Raw genomic sequence first — 14,178 nt, forward strand, 5'->3', positions numbered from 1 at the left:
TCATAGCCTGTTCCTGAAGGAGGAAGTGTGTGTGTATGAAGTGTACGAACATCAAAGGGGCCACGAGATCGAGACCGTGACTGTGGTTAAAGCAGCAAAGGAGTAACAATCTGAGACCTGGGTATGACTAGATTGGGAGAAAAGGGTAACAAAGAAAAGAAAAGCCACAATAAACTCAAAAAAGAATCAAATTTTGAACAAAGAAGTATGCAGTCATTGAAATCTCGAGGCTGTCATGACTTTGACGTCTTTTATAGGTGTATGCAAGCTCACAAGAGCTTAAATGGAGTTAAAATAGTGGAACCAAACGTCAACGTACTTGTGCAACCACAAACCAGACAGCCCTGTAGACAAACAATTAGACAAACAATTGTACATCTCACCCAAGATAATAATTCTTTATAATAAACAATTTGTGGTCCCCAGTATGGCACGTTTATACACTGGCACCTGTAAAAAGGTCCGGAGTCTGTAACAGTCTACACTCGTAAATCTAACATCCAGTGTCGTGTCTACAGGAGATCCTTCTTCCTATAAGCCACTACTGGGTGCCTCTGCTGGACCGGTGGCTTGTTTTGTTTTTGTTTGTCCCACTGACAAAGCAGGATCATTTTGAAGGTGGTGCGGAAGTTTTGGTTGCACAGTGCGTAGCACATGGGGTTCACCGTGCTGTTGACGTAGCAGAGCCAATACCCCAAGGCCCAAAGAGTCTCGGGAATGCAGTCATCGCAAAAAGTATTAACCAGGACCATGATGTTATAAGGAGTCCAGGTGATGATGAAGGCCAGAAGGATGGCGCTCAACGTCTGTGCTGCTTTCTTCTCTTTAACCAGCGATACCTTCTTGCCCTTGTTGGTCAGATTCTTGGCCTTTGAGACAGACTGCTTCTTCGTGTTGTCATTCTGTCCTGATTGAGATTTCGAGCCAGAAGAGCTTCCAGAAGGTTTGGAGTTTACCATACTGGGCAGGGATTGAGTTGGGATTTTGGAAAAGCATTTCTGAGAAAGTCCTCCTGCAGAAGTGTTTTCTGGCTTCAGATGTTCTTGGTTAGATGTCTCAGAGTTGCCATCTGCATTCGGTGTAGGAAGGTCCATCCCAATCGAGTAGACGGCTTTGTTTTCTGCACCCTCTTCTTCCTCTTCATCAGACTGGTCGATTGAAACCCCTCCATCGTTGTTGTTCCAGCTATCACTACTGCTGTGTTCTAGGTCAGTGCTGGTACCACCCTTCTGATTGCGACGACCCAGTGGCCAAAACTGAAAGAGCCTCGCTCCCTTTCGCAACCTTGATTCTTTCTTGTTCGGCTGGTTCATGGAGGCGCTGGTGCAGCTGTGAGAACTTTCCGTGGATGGCATCATGGCAGCAGATTCCTCCTCACTGCCTGGCTTGACTTGGTTTCCAGATCCCTTCAATCCTGCCAGGTCTTTAGACCGGTTCTCTGTCTCTTTGTAGATACGCCAATAAAGCACGGTCATGATGGTGACGGGAAGGTAAAACGCGGCAATCGCAGTGCAGAATGTGATGATAGGCTCCGACAAGAACTGGATGTAGCACTCTCCAGGAGGGACTGTCCGCTGCCCGACAAAGTACTGCCAGAATAGAATGGCGGGTGCCCAGAGAACAAAGGAAATGGACCATGCCAGGCCAATCATGGTCAGTGCTCTCTTGGTGGTCCGCTTGGCTCTGTATGTAAGCGGCCTCGTGACTGAAAAGTATCTATCAAAGCTAATCACCAGCAGGTTCATGACGGAGGCGTTGCTTGCTACGTAGTCGATTGCCAGCCACAGGTCACAAGCCCAGTTTCCAAGAGCCCACTGTCCCATGATGAGATACGTGGTGTAGAGATTCATGGACAGGACGCCAATGGTGAGGTCGGCGAAAGCGAGACTGAGCAGATAATAGTTGTTCACCGTCTTTAGCTGCTTGTTAACCTTAAACGAAACAAGAACCAAAATATTTCCAATAATGGTGACCACGGATAAAGTCCCCGTCAGCAGCACAATAATGACGACCTGCCAGACGGAATGTCCTCCAAGCGGGTCGTACCCGATAGTAGGCGTAAGAGAGGCATTCGGGTTGCTGCTGAAGTTGGTGCCCCGTGTGAGGAGGGAGCTGTTATCTTGGTCTTTGTCAGTCTCCGGCCAAAAGTCTTGCGGAATAAAGGCAGTCTTGGGGTAACCTATCATGCCGGGAGAGCTGTTGGCAAGGAATGATCCAGGCTTGGAGCTCAGTGTCAAGTTCATGGTGGTGTCTGGGCATATTCTGAGGGCAAAGCTGACAGAGAGAATCGATAAGTACTTAAGCATTTAGAAAGATGATCAATAAACAGTTAATTAAGGAAAATAGCAGTGCAAATTCACTAACAGCTATAAAGGTGAAATAATTATATTGTTTTAAACCATTTTATCTAAATACACCAATCAGCCATAACATTAAAACCACCTCCTTGTTTCTACACTCACTGTCCATTTTATCAGCTCCACTTACCATATAGAGGCACTTTGTAGTTCTAAAATTACTGACTGTAGTCCATCTGTTTCTCTGCATGCTTTGTTAGCCCCCTTCATTCTTCAATAGTCAGGACCCCCACAGGACCACCACAGAACAGATATTATTTGGGTGGTGGATCATTCTCAGCACTGCACTGATACTGACATGGTGGTGGTGTGTTAAGTGTGTGTTGTGCTGGTATGAGTGGATCAGACACAGCAGCGCTGCTGGAATTTTTAAACCCCTCACTGTCACTGCTGGACTGAGAATAGTCCACCAACCAAAAGCATCCAGCCAACAGCGCCACGTGGGCAGCATCCTTTGACCACTGATGAAGGTCTCAAAGATGACCAACTAAAACAGCCGCAATAGATGAGCGATCGTCTCTGACTTTATATCTACAAGGTGGACCAACTAGGTAGGAGTGTCTAATAGAGAGGACAGTGAGTGGACACTCATACCAGCACAACACACACTAACACACCACCACCATGTCAGTGTCACTGCAGTGCTGAGAATGATCCACCATCCAAATAATACCTGCTCTGTGGTGGTCCTGTGGGGGTCCTGGTCATTGAAGAACAGGGTGAAAGCAGGCTAAAAAAGGATGTAGAGAAACAGATGGGACTACAGTCAGTAATTGTAGAACTACAAAGTGCTTCTCTATGGTAAGTTGAGCTGATAAAATGGACAGTGAAGTTGTATTAAAATGTTTATCCTTACACGTGCACAAAAATGATATATTTCTAAGTAAGAATATAATCTGCATTATAAATATATAGTCTGAAACAGTTTATTCTGGGTCCACAGAGACATTCTCGAAGCTTCCAGAGCTACCACGTCCCCGAGCTTTCGCTGGCCTCGACGCAGACCGGAAATGTGCTCGCTTATGAGATCTGGCATGTATAACTAACCATCTGCAGGGAGAAAGAAAGGTTAAGTAGAGACGCCGGAAATGAGGGAACAGAGAGATCCATGTAAGGTGAGGGGGGTGGAGTGGTGGCTTACAGCGGTAAGAAAGCCAAGAGAGAAAAGAGAGAGAGAAAAGTGAGGAGAGAAAAAATGGGGAAATTAAATGAAAACAAAAAGACAAGACTAAAGAAATAATGAAAAAAAAAGAACAGGAGAAAGTTGGTAAGTTTATAATAATAATAAATTCAGATTCAATTATTAAATTATTCTTGTTTATGTCTCATCCTAACTGGATTTGTATCACCACTGGTAATAAATTGAGTTCTTTGATTAATTAAGGATTAAATCAGGTATTAAATTATTCATACTTATTTATACTTTTCTTTATTCTGTTTGTCTTAATTAAATTATTATTAATTATTAAAATATAGGGATTAAATAATCCATAATTGTTTTCATTCTGTTTGTCTTAATTAAGACTTTAATGGACTAAATCAGATTAAATCAGGGATTTAATTATTCATACTTTTCTTTGTTGTGTTTGTATTAATTATGATTATTTTTATGAATTAAATCAGATTAAATCAGGGATTAAATTATTATACTTTTCTTTATTCTGTTTGTATTAATTAAGATTATTTTTATGGATTAAATTGGATTAAATCAGGGATTAAATAATTTATACTTTACTGTATTCTGTTTGTATTCATTAAGATTATTTTTATGGATTATATCAGATTAAATCAGGATTAAATTATTCATACTTTTCTTTATTATGTTTGTATTAATTAAGATTTTTAACATATTAAATCAGATTAAATCAGGGATTAATTTACATGTAATTGTAAATGTCAAGAGAGCAAATTTAAATAGTGCAGATGGTTTATGATCAGGCGTCTACATACTTTTGGTCATGCTGTGTATAAAAGAATAAATATGAAAGTAAATATTCCAGGCTAAATGCCGAGTGTCCTTCGTGTTCTGTATGTTAGGATTAATCTGGTGCATCATAATATATGACAGGCTTCATACTGCATTTACAACTGGCACACAGTCAAGTACTCGCCCTGATTAAACCATGAAAAATAATAGTACCACCACGATGCAGAGATGGAGGTCGAAGGACCCTCGTTTTTCTATTATACCGCATGTGCTGTGATTTAATTCAGGCTTTCTTGAATAGCGCAGGGAGTGGAGTGAACAATAAGACGCGGAACATCAATCACAATCACTGCACGGCTGTCGTTTCAGGGCTTGACAGAGCATTTTTAACTTGCATCTCAGTCTAAATATAGACCTGTGCTTGTAAAAAAAATGAAACACTCTTATGGGGGCATTTGTATTCGTCGAGAACAAAACCAATATACACTGGGGACCTAAAGACTAGAACTATAAGTCAAAATGCCTCTATTTTGCTTTAAAAAAAATCTTTATATAAAGAAGCACTTTGTAGTTCTACAATTACTGACTGAAGTCCATCTGTTCCTCTGCATGCTTTGTTAGCCCCCTTTCACCCTGTTCTTCAATGGTCAGGACCCCCACAGAGCAGGTATTATTTAGGTTATGGATCATTCTCAGCACTGCAGTAACACTGACATGGTGGTGGTGTGTTAGTGTGTGTTGTGCTGGTATGAGTGGAACAGACACAGCAGCGCTGCTGGAGTTTTTAAACACTGTGTCCACTCACTGTCCACTCTATTAGACACTCCTACCTAGTTGGTCCACCTTGTAGATGTAAAGTCAGAGACGATCGCTCATCTATTGGTGCTGTTTGAGTTGGTCATCTTCTAGACCATCATCAGTGGTCACAGGATGCTGCACATGGCGTGCTGTTGGCTGGATATTTTTGGTTGGTGGACTATTCTCAGTCCAGCAGTGACAGTGAGGTGTTTAAAAACTCCAGCAGCGCTGCTGTGTCTGATCCACTCATACCAGCACAACACACACTAACACACCACCACCATGTCAGTGTCACTGCAGTGCTGAGAATGATCCACCACCCAAATAATATCTGCTCTGTGGTGGTCCTGACCATTATAGAACAGAATGAAAGGGGGCTAACAAAGCATGCAGAGAAACAGACGGACTACAGTCAGTAATTGTAGAACTACAAAGTGCTTCTATATGGTAAGTGGAGATGATAAAATGGACAGTGAGTGTAGAAACAAGGAGGCGTTTTAATGTTATGGCTGCTCGGTGTATGTTTTTCACTGCATTAGTAGCGGGCGCAGTGTATCAACACACCCCAGATGGACGGCAATCCATCGCAGGGTTTCAGCCGTCCCCTACCTCAGACATAGCTGCTCATGTCTGTATGTACACACCTGACTAGCCATCATATTCTGCCAGTGGAGGCTCTTACGTATGGACACATTTCTTACTCTGTTACTAATAAAGTAGCTCTATTTCACAAACCCACCAAATTAGAAGTGTTCACACCTACCAGTCAGATCACAGATCAGATCACTCTGCTGATTTGGCACTATTTAACTTCAGCTCCGTTTCACAGTTTTTTTTTGTCAGAGTACAATTTGGTGATTGCTTTTCTGGCATGGCTGCTTTATCTTTGTGCCAAGCTCAGAAGTGTGTTGGATGCTGGAAGGCATCGTTTCGACTAACACAGAGGCTCAGAACTGTAGAACTGCTCACAGAATCATACTGCATGTACAAAGTACAAATCCTACATTTCAAGGCTGAGTTAAAACAGGGTCTATATATACAGTGTATCACAAAAGTGAGTACACCCCTCACATTTCTGCAGATATTTAAGTATATCTTTTCATGGGACAACACTGACAAAATGACACTTTGACACAATGAAAAGTAGTCTGTGTGCAGCTTATATAACAGTGTAAATTTATTCTTCCCTCAAAATAACTCGATATACAGCCATTAATGTCTAAACCACCGGCAACAAAAGTGAGTACACCCCTTAGTGAAAGTTCCTGAAGTGTCAATATTTTGTGTGGCCACAATTATTTCCCAGAACTGCCTTAACTTTCCTGGGCATGGAGTTTACCAGAGCTTCACAGGTTGCCACTGGAATGCTTTTCCACTCCTCCATGACGACATCACGGAGCTGGCGGATATTCGAGACTTTGCGCTCCTCCACCTTCCGCTTGAGGATGCCCCAAAGATGTTCTATTGGGTTTAGGTCTGGAGACATGCTTGGCCAGTCCATCACCTTTACCCTCAGCCTCTTCAATAAAGCAGTGGTCGTCTTAGAGGTGTGTTTGGGGTCATTATCATGCTGGAACACTGCCCTGCGACCCAGTTTCCGGAGGGAGGGGATCATGCTCTGCTTCAGTTTTTCACAGTACATATTGGAGTTCATGTGTCCCTCAATGAAATGTAACTCCCCAACACCTGCTGCACCCATGCAGCCCCAGACCATGGCATTCCCACCACCATGCTTGACTGTAGGCATGACACACTTATCTTTGTACTCCTCACCTGATTGCCGCCACACATGCTTGAGACCATCTGAACCAAACAAATTAATCTTGGTCTCATCAGACCATAGGACATGGTTCCAGTAATCCATGTCCTTTGTTGACATGTCTTCAGCAAACTGTTTGCGGGCTTTCTTGTGTAGAGACTTCAGAAGAGGCTTCCTTCTGGGGTGACAGCCATGCAGACGTAGTGTTTGATGTAGTGTGCGGCGTATGGTCTGAGCACTGACAGGCTGACCCCCCACCTTTTCAATCTCTGCAGCAATGCTGACAGCACTCCTGCGCCTATCTTTCAAAGACAGCAGTTGGATGTGACGCTGAGCACGTGCACTCAGCTTCTTTGGACGACCAACGCGAGGTCTGTTCTGAGTGGACCCTGCTCTTTTAAAACGCTGGATGATCTTGGCCACTGTGCTGCAGCTCAGTTTCAGGGTGTTGGCAATCTTCTTGTAGCCTTGGCCATCTTCATGTAGCGCAACAATTCGTCTTTTAAGATCCTCAGAGAGTTCTTTGCCATGAGGTGCCATGTTGGAACTTTCAGTGACCAGTATGAGAGAGTGTGAGAGCTGTACTACTAAATTGAACACACCTGCTCCCTATGCACACCTGAGACCTAGTAACACTAACAAATCACATGACATTTTGGAGGGAAAATGACAAGCAGTGCTCAATTTGGACATTTAGGGGTGTAGTCTCTTAGGGGTGTACTCACTTTTGTTGCCGGTGGTTTAGACATTAATGGCTGTATATTGAGTTATTTTGAGGGAAGAATAAATTTACACTGTTATATAAGCTGCACACAGACTACTTTTCATTGTGTCAAAGTGTCATTTTGTCAGTGTTGTCCCATGAAAAGATATACTTAAATATCTGCAGAAATGTGAGGGGTGTACTCACTTTTGTGATACACTGTATGTCTATTTTATCAGCTCCACTTACCATATAGGAGCACTTTGTAGTTCTACAATGACTGACTGTAGTCCATCTGTTTCTCTGCATGCTTTGTTAGCCCCCTTTCATGCTGTTCTTTAATGGTCAAGACCCCCACAGGACCCCCACAGAGCAGGTATTATTTAGGTGGTGGATCATTCTCAGCACTGCAGTGAGACTGACATGGTGGTGGTGTGTTAGTGTGTGTTGTGCTGGTATGAGTGAATCAGACACAGCAGCACTGTCACCGCTGGACTGAGAATAGTCCACCAACCAAAAACATCCAGCCAACATCGCCCTGTGGGTAGCATCCTGTGACCACTGATGAAGGTCTAGAAGATGACCGACTCAAACAGCAGCAATAGATGGGCGATCGTCTCTGACTTTACATCTACAAGGTGGAACAACTAGGTAGGAGTGTCTAATAGAGTGGACAGTGAGTGGACACTGTGTTTAAAAACTCCAGCAGCGCTGTTATGTCTGATCCACTCATACCAGCACAACACACACTAACACACCACCACCATGTCAGTGTCACTGCAGTGCTGAGAATGATCCACCACCTAAATAATACCTGCTCTGTGGTGGTTCTGTGGTGGTTCTGTGGGGGTACTGACCATTGAAGAACAGAGTGAAAGCAGGTTAAAAAAAAGCATGCAGAGAAACAGATGGACTACAGTCAGTAATTGTAGATTCTTATATATACCTGAAAATATAATACAATCATGTTTGGGTTAAAATAATAATCTAAGACACGGTCTAGTCCTATTTAAGCAACAATAGCTTTACCAAAAATATGAAATTCAAATCTCAGTGGTGCTATCGGCCAGTCAGGCGTCTAGACAGACATAACTGGCTAGACAGACATGTCTGAGGCAAATGTGGCCTAAATACTGCAATGAATTCCCGCCCTGTTTAGGGTATTCCTGCCTTGCATCCAGTGTTTCCTAGTGGAACCAGACCCGTCGTAATTCCACTATTATGGGAATTAGTGGAATTTTAATTATTTTACCTTCTACAGTGCATAATATTATCAAAGCATTTAAGAGATCTGGAAAATCTGTGTGTTTAGGTTATGGCCAAAAACAGTCCTGAATGTCTGTGACCTTCTCTTTTAAAAATCAGCCAACTTCTCTAATGGATATTGACTACCTGTTCTCAACAAACAGCAGTTATTGCTTCATCTACAAATGCAATTAAAAACCATATGTCTACCACATCCATAATCAACGTCAACCTCTCGGGGCTCAAGCTCTGCTGAAATAAATCGATGCACGGCGGACATGTGCAGTGTGGTCTGACCAGTGGACCAATAGATCCAAGACGAAGAAGAAAAGAACCATCCGGATTAGCAGCAGTCTCAGTTTATTACTGTACGGGGGTGGAGATTAATGCCGAACAATATCGGCGTATCTTTCAAAAGACGCCAAGCACCAGTCTGCACCTGCCCTGCCCTCATTCGGACGTCTTTGGACTATATGAGAAAAACGGACCTCCCGGAGGAAACCCACACAGACAGGAAGGACCCGGATTGCCTCCCTTTGGGGATCAAACCCATGACCTCCTTGCTGTGAGATGACAGTGCTACCCACTGAGCCACTGTGCCAAGAAGTGCTGATTTGCTTTGATTATATATCAGTTCCACCCAGACTGGCTGTATTTGTGGCTCTAATTAAAAATTATTTATTAATTAATTATTAATTATTTGCTTAATAATGAAAAAAAATCATATTAGTAATGACAGGGTCAAAGATAACTGACTGTAAGGAGTTTTAATGTACTGTAGATACTTTTCTTATATTGTTTAATCAACACTGTGTAATAGGCACACCTGCTGTGGAGATGGGCAGGAGGACCGGAGTTACAGAATCATGTCCTCCTGCCTTGCCATTTATTTATTTATTATTTTTTAAATGCATTTTTTCCTCATTTTCCTCCCAATTTAGCGCACTCAATTTGTCTTCCGCTGCTGAAGGATACCCGATTGCATCCGAGGAGAGCACGTCGCTGTACACGCCTCTTCCGACACGTGCACAGCTCTCCTCTTCTTACCCCTGCACTCTGCACAGGTGTCACTTTCGCCAATCAGGGTCCTTACACAGCGTATGAAGATCCCACCCCACACATAGTCTGGACCCCACCCTGCAGATACGATGGGCAATTAGTATCTGCTGCAGGCACTGCCAGTTGTGCCCGCTAGATGGCACCCAGCTGATTGGTGGCAATGCCGAGTTTCGAACCGAGGAGTTCAGAATCACGGTGTTGGTGTGCTAGCGGAATATCCCGCTGCGCTACCTGGGCGCTCTGCCTTGCCATTTATGACTTTTTACTCACAGTATCGTTCTACCTTGATTAAGCATCCTGCATATAGGGTTCATTTCCAATTCTTGCAGATATGGGGCTACGCCTGCCCACCTCAGTGGTGAGGCGCAACCCGCCCCATTACACACTGGTCACTAGGAATATGGCTTTTCTTGTCATGCAGCTGTCCAGTTACTGAATTATGGGTATTTAAAGGTAATTAAAAATATAACTGTTAATTGTTTAATGATCTAATACATGATCATCAGGGCCATCAGGGCAGAGGTTGTAGCCTATCGGTTAAGGAACTGGACTAGTAATCAGAAGGTTGCTGGTTCAAACCCCACCACTACCAGGTTGCCACTGCTGGGCCTGTCTGCTAAATGCCGAAAATGTAATCATGACCTGAATAGCCCCATTACTGTTTACACTAATTCCTCATGATCCAAATACAACCCTATTCAATTTAAGAGATCTTTGCATATCTCAGCTCATTTGGGAGCTGGGGTCAGAGGTGGGGTCAGCCATCGTATGGCACCCCTGGAGCAGACAGGGTTAAGGACCTTGCTCAAGGGTCCAACAGTGGCTGCATGGCAGAGCTGAGATTCAAACTCTCAACCTTTCAGTCGATAGCCCGAAGCTTTACCCACTAGGTACCACTTATGCAGGTAATCATGCTAAAAAAGGTACCAGACAAACTGAGTGGGACGTTGTACAGAGTGAGGTAGAGAACAAGGTCCAGAATAAAGCCGGACGTCACGTACAGATTAAATAACAAAGATCCTACATGTTTTATAAGCGTGATGCTTTATATAGAAGACATTAAGCCAAAGTGTCGGTGTATGAACTGAATAATTAAGCCGCGATTCTCCAGCTGCCTGGAAATACAGACGTTAAGAGAACAGCGATTAATCTTTCACATCCCCGCCTGTATGCATTATGTATAAATGCAGTTTCACAGAGAGCTCGGGCAGGTCTGCTCGTTCGGAAAATGTAGATCTGCACTGTTTGCTGAATAAAAACCTCTGCTTATTAGCGATAATCGTATTTAATATGAACAGAATTAGCATTAGCTGATCGCTTCTAGCATTTTTTTTTTATTTTCTGTTTTTCCAACCTTCCCTCCCCCCTAATTTTCTCCACTAATCTAGTCATGTCTAATTACCCCGATTGCATCCTCTACTGATTCAACCCTTCACCGCTTCTCGAATGGCACACGCCCCCTCCGACACGTGCTCAGTACAGACTGCATTTTTCACCCGCGCGAGTCGAGTTCGTATATACCGATCAGCACTGTGCACGGAGAGCCACACCCTGATCAGCGTTATTCCTCAGCCCTGTGCAGGCGCCATCGATCAGCCAGCAGGGGTCGTAATTGCACCAGTTATGAGGAACATGATCCGGCTTGCTCCCTAACCCTATGAACAACAGCCAATCGTTGTTCATGCAGCCGCCCAGCCCAGTCGGGTGGCAGAGCTGAGTTTTACCGCTGCGCCACCTGAGCGGCTCTTCTCTAGCATTTTTTATTACAATGTATTAAAATTGTGTTTTAGGGTAAACCGCAGGGGCGTAACTACCGGGGGAGGGGGGGGGGGTGCGTTGGGGCCCATGGCGTGGGGGGGGCCTCCACGACATGAACTCAACCCCCCCCCTTGGGTGCACTCGCCAGGTCGTTATTATTATATTACAATACTGTAGCAGGGATATGTGAGTGACATTCAGCTCAGCCAATCAGAATGCAGCACCCGGTTTATTCATGTGCATTCGGACGTTCTGCAGTTAGTTAGTTTTGTATACGAGACTCGCCGTATGGCCCCAGCACTAAACCCAATAGGTAGTTCATGACTCTACATACGCGATACTGATCCCTGTGTGAACTCGCCTGTACAGGTGAAAAGAAGCGGTTGGCTAATGCATACATGTCGTAAGGGTGTGTGAGACATGTTCGAGTGTTTAAATGCCCTTCATGCCCTTCCACTTGCAATGAGAAACCGTATTAAACTCCCTCCCCCAGGCACAGCCAACTGTGTCTTATGGCGTCCAGCCAGGTCGACGGCAAAGCCGAGCGCTTCGGATGCCGGAAGTTGTAGGCTGGCACATTAGCCCTCTGTTAGTTTGCTGCTGACCTTTTCAAAGCGCCTCCAATGAGACGAACTGTTTGATAAGCGACTCAGGCAGTATGAACAAAGCTCAACGTGACTTATTGTACTAAAACAACGAGCGGGGAATTTAATTAGTGGAGAGAACTTATGATCAGTAATAATTAAGAGACGTTTAGTGCTTCTGTGTCGTTCTTTTTAGACTCTCGGAAAAGCTGATTCTCACAATTACTCAGCACCTCGAGCTGTAACACAAGTTTAAAAGTGAAACAGGAGGAAAATCCAAATAAACACAGATACATGTGGAGCTTTCAGACTGGAATTGATGGTTATTCTACACAAATGCAGATTCGTCTCATATACATTTTGATGCCTAGTGTTTAAGGTACTGGACTAGCAATCAGAAGGTCACTGGTTCAAGCCCAACCACTGCCAGGTTGCTGCTGTTGGGCCCTTGGGCAAGGCTCTTAACTTTCAATCACACGCTCCTGCTCTTCAGAAAAAGCAACTCAGCCTTTTCATTCCTCACAGAGAAAACCTTCACACAAAGTCAGTGTACAGTCAGTCAGCAGAATCTGCACCCCGCTGTGAGCCTAACAGGACGACAGTTCAGTACCCTTCACAATGTCCAAAAATCTACATATCAATACCTCTGTACTCTGCTGTCTGTCATGTGTCACCATCATAAGCTCAATATAACCGTTCCCACAATATCATAATATATTCACACACACACACACATGCACACACACACACTCTTATCTGACCTTGCCTCTTAAAAATACAGTAGCTTTGGGTAGGTTCATGATCATCTTATTTTTTTCATTTATATAACATATACAGTGCATTCAGATAATATTCAGACCCCTTGACATTTTGCACACTTCACCGTGCTGCGGATTTGAATCTGAATGGAAATAATTGCTATTTTCTAATATGTGTCCTGAATAATTGCAGATCATTTGGATCCTGGTGATGAGGTGAATGTGTCACAACACACAGTTTATCAAACCCCTTTACATATTCTGCGTTTAGCAGATGCTCTTATCCAGAAGAGCTTCCACAGTAAACATTTTCTTACACCAGTTTAAACATAAATAAGATGCTGTATAAGGTTAGTAAGTGCATGTTATTGCTCATCTTAAGTGCTTAGTAAAGAGGTGATGAGGGTCTTCAATCGTCTTTTGAAGATGATGAGAGACTCAGATGTACTCAGAACAGGGGAAGTTTCATTCCACCACTTAGGTTCTATGCACAAGACAGGCCAGTCAAAGTGCTAAGGCCAACTCCTGTCCACTGTTAAAAACACCTATGACTGGCACGTGTTGGAATTAAACATCAGACCAACAGAAGACGTTTGACTTTAACTAAAAGGACCAAAAAACAGAGGGTCGGGAGGTCAGAGTTCTTAACCCCAAGCTGAGTCCTAAATGATGCTGATGATGTTCTGTAGTGACGAATAACGCTTCTCCGTCTGGCAATCCGATGGACGAGTCTGGGTTTGGCGGTTGCCAGGAGAACGATACTCGTCTGACTGCGTTGTGCCGAGTGTAAAGTTTGATGGAGGAGGTTTGGGGATTATGGTGTGGGGATGTTTTCCAGGAGTTGGGCTCGACCTCTTAGTTCCAGTGAAAGTAACTCTTAATGCTGCAGCATACCAAGGGAGAACTTTGTAAGAACAGTTTGGGGATGGCCCCTTCCTGTTCCAACGTGACTGCACAAAGCAAGGTCCATAAAGACGTGGATGAGCTAGTTTGGTTTGGAAGAACTTGACTGGCCTGACAGATAGAACACCTTTGGGCTAAATTAGAGTGGAGACTGCACTCTTAAATATTGTGGAAAGCCTTCCCAGAAGGAGTTGAAGCTGTTATAGCTGCAAAGGGTGGGTCAACATGATATTATACCCTATGGATTAAGAATGGGACGTCACTCAAGATCATATAGTGTACATGGAACAGTGTGGAAAAACTCTAACCTGCTTTATTCCACACCGT

The 14,178-nt window shown here is 43.8% G+C and overlaps 1 protein-coding gene across 1 annotated transcript; it reads right to left on the reverse strand.

The window, feature by feature from the left end:
* Window positions 1-391: 391 nt before the first annotated feature.
* chrm3b (cholinergic receptor, muscarinic 3b) lies at window positions 392-2,243 on the reverse strand. The gene has a single exon (XM_063003554.1). The coding sequence runs from the start codon at window positions 2,241-2,243 to the stop codon at window positions 513-515; it is 1,731 nt and encodes a 576-aa protein (XP_062859624.1). The 3' UTR covers window positions 392-512.
* Between the last annotated feature and the right edge of the window lie 11,935 nt (window positions 2,244-14,178).

The sequence above is a fragment of the Trichomycterus rosablanca genome, chromosome 10 (assembly GCF_030014385.1).
Source record: "Trichomycterus rosablanca isolate fTriRos1 chromosome 10, fTriRos1.hap1, whole genome shotgun sequence".
Taxonomy (NCBI): Eukaryota; Metazoa; Chordata; class Actinopteri; order Siluriformes; family Trichomycteridae; genus Trichomycterus; species Trichomycterus rosablanca.

What these genes read in the sequence shown, in the direction of transcription:
- chrm3b (XM_063003554.1), bottom strand. Translation starts at nt 2,243, where the DNA reads ATGAACTTGACACTGAGCTCCAAGCCTGGATCATTCCTTGCCAACAGC.